Source organism: Salmo salar, chromosome 03 (assembly GCF_965601325.2).
Source record: "Salmo salar chromosome 03, fSalSal1, whole genome shotgun sequence".
Taxonomy (NCBI): domain Eukaryota; kingdom Metazoa; phylum Chordata; class Actinopteri; order Salmoniformes; family Salmonidae; genus Salmo; species Salmo salar.
Genome location: NC_138293.1, coordinates 99,365,267 through 99,384,046, shown reverse-complemented (window position 1 = coordinate 99,384,046; position 18,780 = coordinate 99,365,267). Strand labels below are relative to the sequence as shown.

At 46.9% G+C, this 18,780-nt stretch overlaps 1 protein-coding gene across 1 annotated transcript; it reads left to right on the top strand.

Annotated features, from left to right (window-relative positions):
• Window positions 1-9,132: 9,132 nt before the first annotated feature.
• Window positions 9,133-14,243, top strand: LOC145877439 (xylosyltransferase 1-like). Its single transcript, XM_082972947.1, has 3 exons — window positions 9,133-9,446; window positions 11,662-11,995; window positions 12,272-14,243. Exons 2-3 carry the CDS (start codon window positions 11,743-11,745, stop codon window positions 12,592-12,594), a joined length of 576 nt encoding a protein of 191 aa, XP_082829073.1. The 5' UTR covers window positions 9,133-9,446; window positions 11,662-11,742; the 3' UTR covers window positions 12,595-14,243.
• The last annotated feature ends 4,537 nt before the right edge of the window (window positions 14,244-18,780 follow it).

Here is an 18,780-nt window from a genome sequence, read left to right as displayed (position 1 = left end):
TCTGGATGTAACATAGACAGGATCACTGGATCTGTATGTAACATTATATACAGGATCACTGGGTCTGGATGTAACATTATAGACAGGATCACTGGGTCTGGATGTAACATAGACAGGATCACTGGATCTGTATGTAGCATTATATACAGGATCACTGGGTCTGGATGTAACATTATAGACAGGATCACTGGGTCTGTTTGTAACATAGGATCACTGGGTCTGGATGTAACATTATAGACAGGATCACTGGATCTGTATGTAACATTATATACAGGATCACTGGGTCTGGATGTAACATTATAGACAGGATCACTGGGTCTGGATGTAACATTATAGACAGGATCACTGGGTCTGTTTGTAACATAGACAGGATCACTGGGTCTGGATGTAACATTATAGACAGGATCACTGGGTCTGGATGTAACATTATAGACAGGATCACTGGGTCTGGATGTAACATAGACAGGATCACTGGGTCTGTATGTAGCATAGACAGGATCACTGGGTCTGTATGTAACATAGACAGGATCACTGGGTCTGTATGTAACATAGACAGGATCACTGGGTCTGGAGGTAACACATGTACAGTGACATGTCAGTGATGTCACGTGACCTTTAAAAAGCCTTGACCTTCTCACCTTTGACCTCAAGAGTATACATGGGTATGATTGGCAAAACCCCAAAAAACATTGAGCCAGTGAGATGTCTGGTCCTGAGGCACCCTCTCCGCAGGGCGGGGCCAACAAGTAGGCCAGGCTGTCTGGTTTCAACACACCCTAAAAGGCCTTTCACTGCTGGGACCAACTGACATTGCTAACCTTCAATGAAATACGCTCTTGTGTGATGAGCAACCTTGCTTGGGCTTTAGCTCAGCAGGCTAACACAGTTTTGCAGCGCACAGTCGACCCAGGTTCAAACCCACACTGACCTCAGAAAAACACTGTTGCTTAGTTACCGTGTCCATGGGAACAATTCAACTTTTATTTACAGTCTCAGACATTTTTAAAGGTAGACTGAGCTAAATTACGTTGCCATGAGCAGCACCGCAGATATTGAGATGAGCGAGATGCAACACTTCTCTCTCACACCAGTCACACACAGTATCTGTGCATGTGCACAGGTTCGCTTCACGCTGTTCACAGCCTGATAGCCAGGGGACCAAAACAGCAGACAAGTTGAGCCTCACGCTTCAACACTCTTAGTTTGAGCCACTATGCTGTTTACTTTCTGCATGTACGTCATATTGCTGAGTCTACCTTTAAATTAAACTTATTTAATAAAGTATTCCACAGATGTTTTTATGATGTACAATAGCTATTTTAGTATGAATTATAAAAATAAAATAAAAAATGTAAATAAATATGTATTTTGTAACGTTAGATATTTTTTTTTAAGTACAGTTTATAACATTAAGTTATGGAAAAGTGTCTAACAAAATGGATGGAGAAAAAGGCTTTGTATTAGTTCCAATGGCTCCCTATTCCCTATATAGTACACTACTGTTGACCAGGGCCTATAGGGCCCTATTCTCTATATAGTACACTACTGTTGACCAGGGCCTATAGGGCCCTATTCTCTATATAGTACACTACATTTGACCAGGACATATAGGGCTCTGATCGAAAGTAGTATGCTGTATAGGGAATCATTTGGGTCGCAGCCTCAGTACTACAAGTCACGTGACTGTTTTAAAGAGCCTTGTAAGACGTTATGATAACGTTGTGACTATGTTATCTAGACGTTATGATAACGTTGTGACTATGTTATCTAGACGTTATGATAACGTTGTGACTATGTTATCTAGACGTTATGATAACGTTGTGACTATGTTATCTAGCCGTTGTGATAGTGGTGACATGGCATCAGCTCAGCGTTGGTTAGCCTCTTCTTTCTTTCGGTCAGTAATGTTTTTGCTCTACGGTCTCTACATCGCTCTACTCTCCTTTGGTCTTCCTTTCTGCACTCTCCTCCCTCTTTCTCTGATGGGGTGGTGGGCTGGGCCTTAGCTGTTTTCCTGTCTAAGGGCTCTATTCAATCCATATCGCTGAAGTTCAGCGTTACAGTGTGATTGAAATGTAAAGGCAATGTTTGTTATCTGAGACTGATAAACGCTGCACATGTTGGTTCAATCAGTAAATGACCTTTACATTTCTATTGAGCAATCTGTAAGGCTTCGGCTTCAGATTGAATAGAGCCCTAAGGCTGGGATTCAATCAAAGACGCATTCTGTCTGCTGAGAAAGCATTTGCGGTAAACGCTACGAATGTCGGCTCAAGCGTAAATGACCTGTAAAAGTTCAGTGCAGTGAACTTGTTGACAATGCGGCCGGAGTTCATTCTCAACCTTCTGTCTGTGACAAACAAACACTTCTGATGTTGTTGATGCCTTCTGGATTCACTTGTTGGTTTGTGTCTACATTTTGAAATAAATTAAGGAAATAAGACTGTTTGTCATCTTGATTTCAGTCAGCCAATCAGTGAGTCAGTTATTTAATCAGTCAGTAAGTCAAACAGTGAGTCAGTTATTTAATCAGTCAGTTATTTAATCAGTCAGGCAGCCAATCAGTGAGTCAGTTATTTAATCAGTCAGGCAGTCAGTTATTTAATCAGTCAGGCAGCCAGTTATTTAATCAGTCAGGCAGCCAGTGAGTCAGTTATGTAATCAGTCAGGCAGTCAGTTATTTAATCAGTCAGGCAGCCAGTTATTTAATCAGTCAGGCAGTCAGTTATTTAATCAGTCAGGCAGCCAGTTATTTAATCAGTCAGGCAGCCAGTTATTTAATCAGTCAGGCAGCCAGTTATTTAATCAGTCAGGCAGCCAGTTATGTAATCAGTCAGGCAGTCAGTTATTTAATCAGTCAGGCAGCCAGTTATTTAATCAGTCAGGCAGCCAGTTATTTAATCAGTCAGGCAGTCAGTTATTTAATCAGTCATTCAGACAGTCAGTTATTTAAACAGCCAGACAGTTATGTAATCAGTCAGCCAGCCAGTTATTTAATCAGTCAGACAGTCAGTTATTTAATCAGTCATTCAGACAGTCAGTTATTTAATCAGCCAGACAGTAATTTAATCAGTCAGCCAGTCAGTTATTTAATCAGCCAGTCAGTTATTTAATCAGACAGTCATCTAATCAGTCAGCCAGTCATGTTCTTATGTCCTGTTGTCTCTACATCTCCTTCACCCAACCAGACAATGTTTCAAGATAACAGGTTTGTTCTTACATCAAGTTGACATGTTCACACGAGCACCAAGGCACGCACACACACACACACACACACACACACACACACACACACACACACACACACACACACACACACACACACACACACACACACACACACACACACACACACACACACACACACACACACACACACACACACACACACACACACACACACACACACACACACACAGAATGGATGATTCCATTGTGTAGACAGACATGCTGGTCCTTTGAAGAGCTCTCACCAGTGTTTCCTATACACCTGTCAGTTAAGACTTTGATCACAGGACAGATGAAAGGATTTCTACTTCAAAGAGGGCGAGCCACAACCGGTCACTGGTCTTAGGGAGAGAGAACAAATGCAATAATACTCCTTCCTCCTGAAGTGTACACTCCTTCACTACTTCCCACAAATCTAAATGGCAAATGGGCTAGTGGGAGTTTCCACTATGTTTCTGATACCAGTCATTTCCTTTCAAACCAGAGAAGGGAAGTGAACAATTCAGGAGATGTTATTGGGACGGACGACAGGAGGGACGGACACTGCCTCACTAACTCATTCACTAGGGGAACAAGAGGTCTGTGCGCGCACACACACACACACACACACACACACACACACACACACACACACACACACACACACACACACACACACACACACACACACACACACACACACACACACACACACACACACACACAGTGACTAGTGTAAACTCTGATGTGGTAGTCTGTGGTAGACAAGGCTCACATCACAGTCTGTCATTATCATCTTTTCAGAAGCAAGCTAATGGTACACTACTCCTAGTGGGACCACACCCTTTACTAGACTCCTAGTGGGACCACACCCTTTACTAGACTCCTAGTGGGACCACACCCTTTACTAGACTCCTAGTGGGGGAACACAGCCTTTACTAGACTCCTAGTGGGACCACACCCTTTACTAGACTCCTAGTGGGGGAACACCCTTTACTAGACTCCTAGTGGGACCACACCCTTTACTAGACTCCTAGTGGGACCACACCCTTTACTAGACTCCTAGTGGGACCACACCCTTTACTAGACTCCTAGTGGGGGAACACAGCCTTTACTAGACTCCTAGTGGGACCACACCCTTTACTAGACTCCTAGTGGGACCACACCCTTTACTAGACTCCTAGTGGGACCACACCCTTTACTAGACTCCTAGTGGGACCACACCCTTTACTAGACTCCTAGTGGGACCACACCCTTTACTAGACTCCTAGTGGGACCACACCCTTTACTAGACTCCTAGTGGGACCACACCCTTTACTAGACTCCTAGTGGGGGAACACAGCCTTTACTAGACTCCTAGTGGGACCACACCCTTTACTAGACTCCTAGTGGGACCACACCCTTTACTAGAATCCTAGTGGGGGAACACCCTTTACTAGACTCTAGTGGGACCACACCCTTTACTAGACTCCTAGTGGGACCACAGCCTTTACTAGACTCCTGGTGGGAACACACCCTTTACTAGACTCCTGAGTGGGGGAACACAGCCTTTACTAGACTCCTAGTGGAGGAACACACCTTTACTAGACTCCTAGTGGGACCACAGCCTTTACTAGACTCCTAGTGGGACCACACCCTTTACTAGACTCCTAGTGGGACCACACCCTTTACTAGACTCCTAGTGGGACCACACCCTTTACTAGACCCCTAGTGGGGGAACACAGCCTTTACTAGGAATTCCAAACCAACCCCCAACACCCCCAACAAGACCTGCAAATGGCTGTCTAGCAATGATCAACAACAATTTGACAGCTTAAAGAATTTAAAAAATGATAATGTGCAAATATTGTATAATCCAGGTGTGTAAAGACTTACCCAGAAACACTCACAGCTCTAAACGCTTCAACAAACTATATGGAGTGTGAATACTTATGTAAATGAGATATCCATTTCATATTCAATACATTTGCTAACATTTCTAAAAACATGTTTTCACTTTGTCATTATTGGATATTTAATACATTTTGAATTCAGGTTTATTCCAAAATGTGGAATAAGTCAAAAGGTATGAATACTTTTTGAAGGCTCTGTATCTATCAAAATCCTCTCAGATCTCCACATGCACCTAAACCAGTGTTTCTTAACCCTGGTCGTGCATGGGGACTCAAAATCAAATCAAATGTATTTATATAGCCCTTCTTACATCAGCTGATATCTCAAAGTGCTGTACAGAAACCTAGCCTAAAACCCCAAACAGCAAGCAATGCAGGTGTAGAAGCACGGTGGCTAGGAAAAACTCCCTAGAAAGGCCAAAACCTAGGAAGAAACCTAGAGAGGAACCAGGCTATGAGGGGTGGCCAGTCCTCTTCTGGCTGTGCCGGGTGGAGATTATAACAGCACATGGCCTAGATGTTCAAATGTTCATAAGTGACCAGCATGGTCAAATAATAATAATAGTAATCATAATAATAATAATCATAGTAGTTGTCGAGGGTGCACATTGTAGTTTTTGCCATAGAACTAGACACCTTATTCCACTAATCAACACATCAGACATCAAACCTTTGATTAGCAGAATCAGGGGGCAAAAACTAAAATGTGCACCCTTTTAGGTTCCCATGCAGGACCGGGATGAAGAAATACTGGTGTAGGGGCTAGGGGTTGATTCTGGACAGGGCCTAGGGTGTAGGGACTAGGGGTTGATTCTGGACAGGGCCTAGCGTTTAGGGGCTAGGGGTTGATTCTGGACAGCGCCTAGGGTTTAGGGACTAGGAGTTGATTCTGGACAGGGCCTAGGGTTTAGGGACTAGGAGTTGATTCTGGACAGGACCTAGCGTTTAGGGGCTAGGGGTTGATTCTGGACAGGGCCTAGGGTTTAGGGACTAGGAGTTGATTCTGGACAGGGCCTAAGGTGTAGGGACTAGGGGTTGATTCTGGACAGGGCCTAGGGTGTAGGGACTAGGGGTTGATTCTGGACAGGGCCTAGGGTTTAGGGACTAGGGGTTGATTCTGGACAGGGCCTAGGGGCTAGGGGTTGATTCTGGACAGGGCCTAGGGTGTAGGGACTAGGAGTTGATTCTGGACAGGGCCTAGGGTTTAGGGACTAGGGGTTGATTCTGGACAGGGCCTAGGGGCTAGGGGTTGATTCTGGACAGGGCCTAGGGTGTAGGGACTAGGGGTTGATTCTGGACAGGGCCTAGGGTTTAGGGACTAGGGGTTGATTCTGGACAGGGCCTAGGGGCTAGGGGTTGATTCTGGACAGGGCCTAGGGTGTAGGGACTAGGAGTTGATTCTGGACAGGGCCTAGGGTTTAGTGGCTAGGGGTTGATTCTGGACAGGGCCTAGGGGCTAGGGGTTGATTCTGGACAGGGCCTAGGGTGTAGGGACTAGGAGTTGATTCTGGACAGGGCCTAGGGTGTAGGGACTAGGAGTTGATTCTGAACAGGGCCTAGGGTTTAGTGGCTAGGGGTTGATTCTGGACAGAGCCTAGGGTTTAGGGGCTAGGGGTTGATTCTGGACAGGGCCTAGGGTTTAGGGGCTAGGGGTTGATTCTGGACAGAGCCTAGGGTTTAGGGGCTAGGGGTTGATTCTGGACAGGGCCTAGGGGCTAGGGGTTGATTCTGGACAGGGCCTAGGGTGTAGGGACTAGGAGTTGATTCTGGACAGGGCCTAGGGTGTAGGGACTAGGAGTTGATTCTGAACAGGGCCTAGGGTTTAGTGGCTAGGGGTTGATTCTGGACAGAGCCTAGGGTTTAGGGGCTAGGGGTTGATTCTGGACAGGGCCTAGGGTTTAGGGGCTAGGGGTTGATTCTGGACAGAGCCTAGGGTTTAGGGGCTAGGGGAGTGGTTCACAAGCTGTTGGGCGTGCCCGAGGGGTCGGCAGAGTTAAACAAACTAAAACCTGCCACTCTCATAAAGGGCAGAATCTTCTGACCACAGAGGTTAAAATAGCCACTTGTTTCTCCATCATCAACATGTTTTTATGTGTGGTGTTTGACAACCTCTGCTAGCTCTGCTCTGACACTTCAGTCTTCCAGCTACTCAGAGGAAACCAGATATCACCATTACCAGGCTACAAGCTAGGTTTTATCTAGTAGAGGAGACCAGATCTCATCATTACCAGGCTAGGAGCTAGGTTTTATCTAGCAGAGGAGACCAGATCTCCTCATTACCAGGCTAGGAGCTAGGTTTTATCTAGTAGAGGAGACCAGATCTCCTCATTACCAGGCTAGGAGCTAGGTTTTATCTAGCAGAGGAGACCAGATCTCATCATTACCAGGCTAGGAGCTAGGTTTTATCTAGCAGAGGAGACCAGATCTCCTCATTACCAGGCTAGGAGCTAGGTTTTATCTAGCAGAGGAGACCAGATCTCCTCATTACCAGGCTAGGAGCTAGGTTTTATCTAGCAGAGGAGACCAGATCTCCTCATTACCAGGCTAGGAGCTAGGTTTTATCTAGCAGAGGAGACCAGATCTCATCATTACCAGGCTAGGAGCTAGGTTTTATCTAGTAGAGGAAACCAGATATCACCATTACCAGGCTAGGAGCTAGGTTTTATCTAGTAGAGGAGACCAGATCTCATCATTACCAGGCTAGGAGCTAGGTTTTATCTAGTAGAGGAGACCAGATCTCCTCATTACCAGGCTAGGAGCTAGGTTTTATCTAGTAGAGGAGACCAGATCTCCTCATTACCAGGCTAGGAGCTAGGTTTTATCTAGCAGAGGGAGACCAGATCTCCTCATTACCAGGCTAGGAGCTAGGTTTTATCTAGTAGAGGAGACCAGATCTCCTCATTACCAGGCTAGGAGCTAGGTTTTATCTAGTAGAGGAGACCAGATCTCCTCATTACCAGGCTAGGAGCTAGGTTTTATCTAGCAGAGGAGACCAGATCTCCTCATTACCAGGCTAGGAGCTAGGTTTTATCTAGTAGAGGAGACCAGATCTCCTCATTACCAGGCTAGGAGCTAGGTTTTATCTAGTAGAGGAGACCAGATCTCCTCATTACCAGGCTAGTTATAACACCTAGCAGAGTCTGTCTGTCTGTCTGTCTGTCTGTCTGTCTGTCTGTCTGTCTGTCTGTCTGTCTGTCTGTCTGTCTGTCTGTCTGTCTGTCTGTCTGTCTGTCTGTCTGTCTGTCTGTCTGTCTGTCTGCCTGCCTGCCTGCCTGCATAGGTGCGTGTGTTTGTATGTTGCAAGAGGTCCAAATCAAATATGGAGAATAACTTGTTACATTTAGACAAACAGGCCTCAGTCTCTCAGACTGGCTTTTTCCAGCCATGTAAGTCGGGGGGAGAGGACGGTGTGTGTGTGTGTGTGTGTGTGTGTGTGTGTGTGTGTGTGTGTGTGTGTGTGTGTGTGTGTGTGTGTGTGTGTGTGTGTGTGTGTGTGTGTGTGTGTGTGTGTGTGTGTGTGTGTGTAGGTTATGGGTGGAGTGTGTGTGTGTGTGTGTGTGTGTAGGTTATGGGTGGAGTGTGTACACAGGCACAAGGAGACACTTGTTGCTGGTTGGGTGTGTATCAGAAGTGGGGGGACAAGGGGGGGGGGGGGGGGGGGGGGGGGTGAGAGTAGAGTGATCTCTCTGTTCCTCACCAGCTCCTGTGACTTAAGCCCAGTTTGTTCTGACGTGGGTTTGACTGTGTCTGTGGACATTTCAAATCAAATCAAACTTTATTTGTCACATGCGCCGAATACAACAAGTATAGACTTTACCGTGAAATGCTTACTTACAAGCCCTTAACCAATAGTGCAGTTCAAGAGGAGTTAAGAAAATATTTACCAAATAAACTAAAATAAAAAGTAATAATAAAAAGTAACACAATAAGAATATTGAGGTTATATACAGGGGACACCGGTACTGAGTCAGTGTGCAGGGTACAGGCTAGTTGAGGTCATTTGTACATGCAGGTGGGAGTGAAGTGACATTTGGGTGGATGGCTGTACATTTGGGTGGATGTCTGTGGATATTTGGGTGGATGTCTGCGGATATTTGGGTGTGTATTTGTGTGTAATTGTACTGTGTATGTGTATATTTGGGGTTTCCCAGGTATATCTCCAGGGGCCACCCGGTGTCTGTCCATTTGTACTTCCTGTCAGACGTGTTTCAAGGCTACCTGGTTCGTCAACATGCTAGTAACCTAGCAACCAGCCAGCTAGAGACCCTAGAGACTTGGGTCTCCCATAGCAACCACTTCACCCTGGCCCCGACAACCAACACACTCAACAGACTACAGTTCGCAGAGGTGAGACACACACACGCCCGAACGCACACACATACACACACATTTTAAATGTAACCTTCTGCAAACACCTGCAGCCTCTAGTATCCCTGATCCCTGGTACCTGGGAGAGAGAGATGGGGGTTCTGTCCCTGCTGAAACAGGCTTTGGTACCTGGGAGGGAGAGATGGGGGTTCTGTCCCTACTGAAACAGGCTCTGGTACCTGGGAGAGAGAGATGGGGGTTCTGTCCCTGCTGAAACAGGCTCTGGTACCTGGGAGAGAGAGATTGGGGTTCTGTCCCTGCTGAAACAGGCTCTGGTACCTGGGAGGGAGAGATGGGGGTTCTGTCCCTGCTGAAACAGGCTCTGGTACCTGGGAGAGAGAGATTGGGGTTCTGTCCCTGCTGAAACAGGCTCTGGTACCTGGGAGAGAGAGATGGGGGTTCTGTCCCTGCTGAAACAGGCTTTGGTACCTGGGAGGGAGAGATGGGGGTTCTGTCCCTAATGAAACAGGCTCTGGTACCTGGGAGAGAGAGATGGGGGTTCTGTCCCTGCTGAAACAGGCTCTGGTACCTGGGAGAGAGAGAGATGGGGGTTCTGTCCCTGCTGAAACAGGCTCTGGTACCTGGGAGAGAGAGATGGGGGTTCTGTCCCTAATGAAACAGGCTCTGGTACCTGGGAGAGAGAGAGATGGGGGTTCTGTCCCTACTGAAACAGGCTTTGGTACCTGGGAGAGAGAGATGGGGGTTCTGTCCCTGCTGAAACAGGCTTTGGTACCTGGGAGGGAGAGATGGGGGTTCTGTCCCTGCTGAAACAGGCTCTGGTACCTGGGAGAGAGAGATGGGGGTTCTGTCCCTAATGAAACAGGCTCTGGTACCTGGGAGAGAGAGATGGGGGTTCTGTCCCTGCTGAAACAGGCTCTGGTACCTGGGAGAGAGAGATGGGGGTTCTGTCCCTGCTGAAACAGGCTCTGGTACCTGGGAGAGAGAGAGATGGGGGTTCTGTCCCTGCTGAAACAGGCTCTGGTACCTGGGAGGGAGAGATGGGGGTTCTGTCCCTGCTGAAACAGGCTTTGGTACCTGGGAGGGAGAGATGGGGGTTCTGTCCCTACTGAAACAGGCTTTGGTACCTGGGAGAGAGAGATGGGGGTTCTGTCCCTGCTGAAACAGGCTTTGGTACCTGGGAGGGAGAGATGGGGGTTCTGTCCCTGCTGAAACAGGCTTTGGTACCTGGGAGAGAGAGATGGGGGTTCTGTCCCTGCTGAAACAGGCTTTGGTACCTGGGAGAGAGAGATGGGGGTTCTGTCCCTGCTGAAACAGGCTTTGGTACCTGGGAGAGAGAGATGGGGGTTCTGTCCCTGCTGAAACAGGCTCTGGTACCTGGGAGAGAGAGATGGGGGTTCTGTCCCTGCTGAAACAGGCTCTGAGTCACTATTTGTTAAGTGTCTTTATTGTCAGGTTGTTGCAGGTTGTTGCAGGTTGTTGCAGGTTGCTGCAGGTTGTTGCTGGTTGCTGCAGGTTGCTGCAGGTTGTTGCAGGTTGTTGCAGGTTGCTGCAGGTTGTTGCAGGTTGTTGCAGGTTGCTGCAGGTTGTTGCAGGTTGTTGCAGGTTGTTGCAGGTTGCTGCAGGTTGTTGCTGGTTGTTGCAGGTTTCTGCAGGTTGTTGCAGGTTGCTGCAGGTTGCTGCAGGTTGTTGCAGGTTGTTGCAGGTTGCTGCAGGTTGCTGCAGGTTGCTGCAGGTTGTTGCAGGTTGTTGCAGGTTGTTGCAGGTTGTTGCTGGTTGTTGCAGGTTGTTGCAGGTTGTTGCAGGTTGTTGCAGGTTGTTGCTGGTTGTTGCAGGTTGTTGCAGGTTGTTGCAGGTTGTTGCAGGTTGTTGCTGGTTGTTGCAGGTTGTTGCAGGTTGTTGCAGGTTGTTGCAGGTTGTTGCAGGTTGTTGCAGGTTGTTGCAGGTTGTTGCTGCCCCCTGGGGATGACATGTGGTACTGGATGTGTCCTGTCAAGCTGTAGCTGGAACACTAATTTAATTACCATTTGTTAATTAACAGGGAAGTCGTTAAAACAATCAAGTAGTGCACAGGCTGCCTTTCAGGGGAGTTAGTTTCCACCTGGTTAGCCTGCTGGAAATCCTTCACACGTTTCTCTCTATCTACAGTATCTCTGTTTTCATTCAAATCAATCCTCTGTTTCTTGATCTCTCTCAATATCTCTCTCTTTCTCTGTCCTCCCCCTCCTCCCCTCAGGTGGGTACAGACTGGGACGCCAAAGAGAGAGTCTTCAGGAACTTCGGAAGCCTCCTGGGCCCCACGGAGGAGCCGGTTGCCATGCAACGCTGGGGCCGGGGACAGAACGTCACGGTAACCGTCGTCTGGGTGGACCCCACCAACGTCATCGCCGCCACGTACGACATCCTGGTGGACGGCGGGACAGAGTACACACACTACCGGCCCCCGTTATCCGTGCCGTTACGACCCGGCGTGTGGACGCTGCGTGTGTTGCATCACTGGAACCTGCTGGCCTCCACCAGCTTTGTGGTTTCACCTCTGGAGTACCACGACCAGCAGCCTATACGCCAGGGTAAACACACACACACACACACACACACACACACACACACACACACACACACACTGGACTGATCACTAGAACCTGGACACCTCTATATACATCACCTGGAACACACTAACACACACCAAACCACACACACACATTCACAGCCTATCCTGTAACTCCTACATGGAATTTTAATAATGATCTCCCTTTCGCCCCTCCCTCTCCTCCTCCTCCCCTCTCTCTCTCCCTTCCTTCCTCCCCCCCCCCCCCCCCCCCCCCCCCTTCTCCGTCTTTCTCTAGAAGACACAGTGAAGCTCCACAGCGGCCCGGTCCGTAACTCCTACATGGAGCAGAGTTTCCACGGCCTCAACCCCATCCTCAACCTCCCTGTGCACCTGGGACAGGTGGAGGAGGCGGAGTTTAAAGCATCACTGACAGGGGCGGAGCTCCAGAGCTGGGTGGACCATCTCCTGTCAGGGGTGTGGTCTGCAGCGGACGTGTGTTCTCAGGGTCCTAGCTCCTGTCCCGTTATGCAGCGGTGTCGGGAGACGGGATGGAGCGCGCTCAGTCCCGACCCAAAGTCTGATCTGGGCCCCCCCAGAGGGAGCGGACGGATTAGGTAGCACCGTCGCCACGGCTACTGCTACAGCCAACCAATGGCTTGGAGGATGAACTGACGGGAAAGGTTTTTGTGTGTTGTGCACCACGGCTATCGTGAGATGGTCTGCTGCGTCCTAAATTGCTCCTCCATTTCCTATATCCTGAGTGGACAAAACATTAAGAATACCTGTTGTATCCATGACTGACCAGGTGAATCCAGGTGAAAGATATAATCCCTTATTGATGTCACCTGTTAAATCCACTTCAGTCAGTGCAGATGAAGGGGAGGAGACGGGTTAAAGAAGGATTTTGAAGCCTTGAGACAATTGAGACATGGATAGTGTGTGTGTGCTATTCAGAGGGTGAATGGGCAAGACAACAGATTGAAGTGACTTTGAACAGGGTAGAGTAGTAGGTGTCAGGCGCACCAGTTTGTGTCAAGAACTGCAACGCTGCTGGGTTTTCACGCTCAACAGTTTCTGTGTGTATCAAGAACGGTCCACCACCCAAAGGACATCCAGCCAACTTGACACAACTGTGGGAAGCATTGGAGTCAACATGGGCCAGCATCCCTGTGGAATGCTTTCAACACCTTGTAGAGTCCATGTCCTGATGAATTGAGGTGTTCTGAGGGTAAAAGGTGGTGCAACTGAATATTAGGAAGGTGTTCTTAATGGTTTTGTACGCTCAGTGTATAGTGCACTTCCATAGGGCTCTGATCAGAAGTAGTGCACTATATAGGGAACAGGGTGCCATTTGGGACGCAGGCGTGGGAGAAGATTGAATGCATTGGATTACTGTACGAACGGCGCCAACACCAAACATGGCGTAACTCAGGAGCCAGGTAGTAAAGAAGATTAGAAGAAAAGCTGTAGACTGAAACCAAGAAGAAATGAGATAAGGAGCAGAGTCATCCTCTTCAGCATCAGGTGGCGCCACCTGCTGTCTGGGAGGCTAAAATGACTCTAGGATTAGTTGGATTTTATTTATTTATTGATTGGTGTGTGTCCCAAAATGGCACCCTTTTCCCTATGTAGTGCACTACTTTAGACCAGAGCCCTAAGGGGAGTAGGGTGCCATTTGGGACAAATACTCATGCCTGGAGAAGAGGATGGAGGAACACGACACCGTCCTCTGAAAGGAGATGGAGGAACACGACACCGTCCTCTGAAAGGAGATGGAGGAACACGGCACCGTCCTCTGAAAGGAGATGGAGGAACACGACACCGTCCTCTGAAAGGAGAGGAGAGGAACACGACACCGTCCTCTGAAAGGAAGGAGAGGAACACGACACCGTCCTCTGAAAGGAGATGGAGGAACACGACACCGTCCTCTGAAAGGAGATGGAGGAACACGACACCGTCCTCTGAAAGGAGATGGAGGAACACGACACCGTCCTCTGAAAGGAGATGGAGGAACACGACACCGTCCTCTGAAAGGAGATGGAGGAACACGACACCGTCCTCTGAAAGGAGATGGAGGAACACGACACCGTCCTCTGAAAGGAAGGAGAGGAACACGACACCGTCCTCTGAAAGGAAGGAGAGGACTAAAAGGAGAGGAAGACCAGGAGAGAGGAGTGAAAATACCTCCATATTCTCATTTATTCTCCTCTGAGCCCCTACTGAACTCATTTGGACTAAGTGTGTGTGTGCGTGTGTGGGGGGGGGGGGGGGGGGGGGTTCTTCTGTACCATGTCTGGATCTCTGCAGGTTATCGTGTGTGGGTTTTGTTCTGTACCATGTCTGGATCTCTGCAGGTTAACGTGTGAGAGAGACCAGACCTCAGCTATGCTGGATCCCAAAGGGGGTGCGTCACAATAATATCTCCTTTCTCCTGAAGTGTACACTCGTTCACTACTTCCCACCAATCTAAAAGCATTGGATTAGTAGAGCCGTAGTGGGAGTTTCCACCATGTTTCTGATACCAGTCATTTCCTTTTCAACCAGTGACAGGAAGTGAAGACACTGGGAGGAAGGAGAGATAATTGGCATCTACAGTAGCCAGGGATTGTATTCATCTCTCTGTCTATCCTGTAGAACTTTCTACTCTTCATGTGCTTTACATGTGAGAGAGTACAATTCTAAGTTACCTATTTATTCAAGTTTATATTCATGAAATAGTTTTATTTTTGTCAATGACTGATGTTTACATTCAGCATCCTATTCCCTACATACTGCCTATGGGCGCTGGTCAAATGTAGTGCACTATGTAGGGAATATGGTGCTGTTTTGGAGGCAATCATGCTGTGGTTTTTTGCACACGACAGAGAACCTGCTGTCTTGATTTCCAAAGGCCCTCAATCCCCTGTTGTCATGACATCAGACATGTTGTTCTGTTCAGGGCTACATCTCAATACTCTAAAGATGCTTCTCTTCCCCTCTCTTCTTGCTTCTCCAGGAAAGGAGCTTAAAGGGATACGTTGGCAATGAGACCTGCTAGCATGCTAGCAGATAGCGCAATGGCTGGAAGTCTATGGGTAACGCTAGTTAGCATTGGCTCACAAAACTACCTCCAACTTCCCTCATACTGGACACAGAGACATAAAAATACTATCCACGAGTTCATCTGACTCTGGGGAAGTAGATAAAGGGCCTCATTGCCAAAATCCCAAAGTATCCCTTTAAGGAAAAGAAGTGAGGAGAGGAGCTTGAGGAGAGGAGGTGAGGAAGCCTTAGTAGACTATTGAGATGCAGCCCTGTGACTATGGTCTACTGCCGCCCACAGGTTACATCCCAAATTGCATCCTATTCTATATATAGTGCACTACTGTTGACCTGGAAACGATGGGCCCTTTTCCCTATATTGTACACTACTTGACCAGAGTCCTATGGGTACCTTGTACAGCCAGTAGCCGGTTAGACAGTCAGTAACATTATAGACAGGATCACTGGGTCTGTATGTAACATTATAGACAGGATCACTGGGTCTGTATGTAACAGACAGGATCACTGGGTCTGGATGTAACATTATAGACAGGATCACTGGATCTGTATGTAACATAGACAGGATCACTGGGTCTGGATGTAACATTATAGACAGGATCACTGGGTCTGTATGTAACATTATAGACAGGATCACTGGGTCTGTATGTAACATAGACAGGATCACTGGGTCTGGATGTAACATTATAGACAGGATCACTGGATCTGTATGTAACATAGACAGGATCACTGGGTCTGGATGTAACATTATAGACAGGATCACTGGGTCTGGATGTAACATTATAGACAGGATCACTGGGTCTGTATGTAACATTATAGACAGGATCACTGGGTCTGTATGTAACATTATAGACAGGATCACTGGGTCTGTATGCAACATTATAGACAGGATCACTGGGTCTGGATGTAACATTATAGACAGGATCACTGGGTCTGGATGTAACATTATAGACAGGATCACTGGGTCTGGATGTAACATTATAGACAGGATCACTGGGTCTGGAAGTAACATTATAGACAGGATCACTGGGTCTGGATGGAACATTATAGACAGGATCACTGGGTCTGTATGTAACATTATATACAGGATCACTGGGTCTGGATGTAACATTATAGACAGGATCACTGGATCTGTATGTAACATTATATACAGGATCACTGGGTCTGGATGTAACATTATAGACAGGATCACTGGGTCTGTTTGTAACATAGACAGGATCACTGGGTCTGGATGTAACATTATAGACAGGATCACTGGGTCTGGATGTAACATTATAGACAGGATCACTGGGTCCGTATGTAACATTATAGACAGGATCACTGGGTCTGGATGTAACATTATAGACAGGATCACTGGGTCTGGATGTAACATTATAGACAGGATCACTGGGTCTTGATGTAACATTATAGACAGGATCACTGGGTCTGGATGTAACATTATATACAGGATCACTGGGTCTGGATGTAACATTATAGACAGGATCACTGGGTCTGTTTGTAACAGACAGGATCACTGGGTCTGGATGTAACATTATATACAGGATCACTGGGTCTGGATGTAACATTATAGACAGGATCACTGGGTCTGGATGTAACATTATAGACAGGGTCACTGGGTCTGGATGTAACATAGACAGGATCACTGGATCTGTATGTAACATTATATACAGGATCACTGGGTCTGGATGTAACATTATAGACAGGATCACTGGGTCTGGATGTAACATTATAGACAGGATCACTGGGTCTGGATGTAACATAGACAGGATCACTGGATCTGTATGTAACATTATATACAGGATCACTGGGTCTGGATGTAACATTATAGACAGGATCACTGGGTCTGGATGTAACATAGACAGGATCACTGGATCTGTATGTAGCATTATATACAGGATCACTGGGTCTGGATGTAACATTATAGACAGGATCACTGGGTCTGTTTGTAACATAGGATCACTGGGTCTGGATGTAACATTATAGACAGGATCACTGGATCTGTATGTAACATTATATACAGGATCACTGGGTCTGGATGTAACATTATAGACAGGATCACTGGGTCTGGATGTAACATTATAGACAGGATCACTGGGTCTGTTTGTAACATAGACAGGATCACTGGGTCTGGATGTAACATTATAGACAGGATCACTGGGTCTGGATGTAACATTATAGACAGGATCACTGGGTCTGGATGTAACATAGACAGGATCACTGGGTCTGTATGTAGCATAGACAGGATCACTGGGTCTGTATGTAACATAGACAGGATCACTGGGTCTGTATGTAACATAGACAGGATCACTGGGTCTGGAGGTAACACATGTACAGTGACATGTCAGTGATGTCACGTGACCTTTAAAAAGCCTTGACCTTCTCACCTTTGACCTCAAGAGTATACATGGGTATGATTGGCAAAACCCCAAAAAACATTGAGCCAGTGAGATGTCTGGTCCTGAGGCACCCTCTCCGCAGGGCGGGGCCAACAAGTAGGCCAGGCTGTCTGGTTTCAACACACCCTAAAAGGCCTTTCACTGCTGGGACCAACTGACATTGCTAACCTTCAATGAAATACGCTCTTGTGTGATGAGCAACCTTGCTTGGGCTTTAGCTCAGCAGGCTAACACAGTTTTGCAGCGCACAGTCGACCCAGGTTCAAACCCACACTGACCTCAGAAAAACACTGTTGCTTAGTTACCGTGTCCATGGGAACAATTCAACTTTTATTTACAGTCTCAGACATTTTTAAAGGTAGACTGAGCTAAATTACGTTGCCATGAGCAGCACCGCAGATATTGAGATGAGCGAGATGCAACACTTCTCTCTCACACCAGTCACACACAGTATCTGTGCATGTGCACAGGTTCGCTTCACGCTGTTCACAGCCTGATAGCCAGGGGACCAAAACAGCAGACAAGTTGAGCCTCACGCTTCAACACTCTTAGTTTGAGCCACTTTGCTGTTTACTTTCTGCATGTACGTCATATTGCTGAGTCTACCTTTAAATTAAACTTATTTAATAAAGTATTCCACAGATGTTTTTATGATGTACAATAGCTATTTTAGTATGAATTATAAAAATAAAATAAAAAATGTAAATAAATATGTATTTTGTAACGTTAGATATTTTTTTTTAAGTACAGTTTATAACATTAAGTTATGGAAAAGTGTCTAACAAAATGGATGGAGAAAAAGGCTTTGTATTAGTTCCAATGGCTCCCTATTCCCTATATAGTACACTACTGTTGACCAGGGCCTATAGGGCCCTATTCTCTATATAGTACACTACTGTTGACCAGGGCCTATAGGGCCCTATTCTCTATATAGTACACTACATTTGACCAGGACATATAGGGCTCTGATCGAAAGTAGTATGCTGTATAGGGAATCATTTGGGTCGCAGCCTCAGTACTACAAGTCACGTGACTGTTTTAAAGAGCCTTGTAAGACGTTATGATAACGTTGTGACTATGTTATCTAGACGTTATGATAACGTTGTGACTATGTTATCTAGACGTTATGATAACGTTGTGACTATGTTATCTAGCCGTTGTGATAGTGGTGACATGGCATCAGCTCAGCGTTGGTTAGCCTCTTCTTTCTTTCGGTCAGTAATGTTTTTGCTCTACGGTCTCTACATCGCTCTACTCTCCTTTGGTCTTCCTTTCTGCACTCTCCTCCCTCTTTCTCTGATGGGGTGGTGGGCTGGGCCTTAGCTGTTTTCCTGTCTAAGGGCTCTATTCAATCCATATCGCTGAAGTT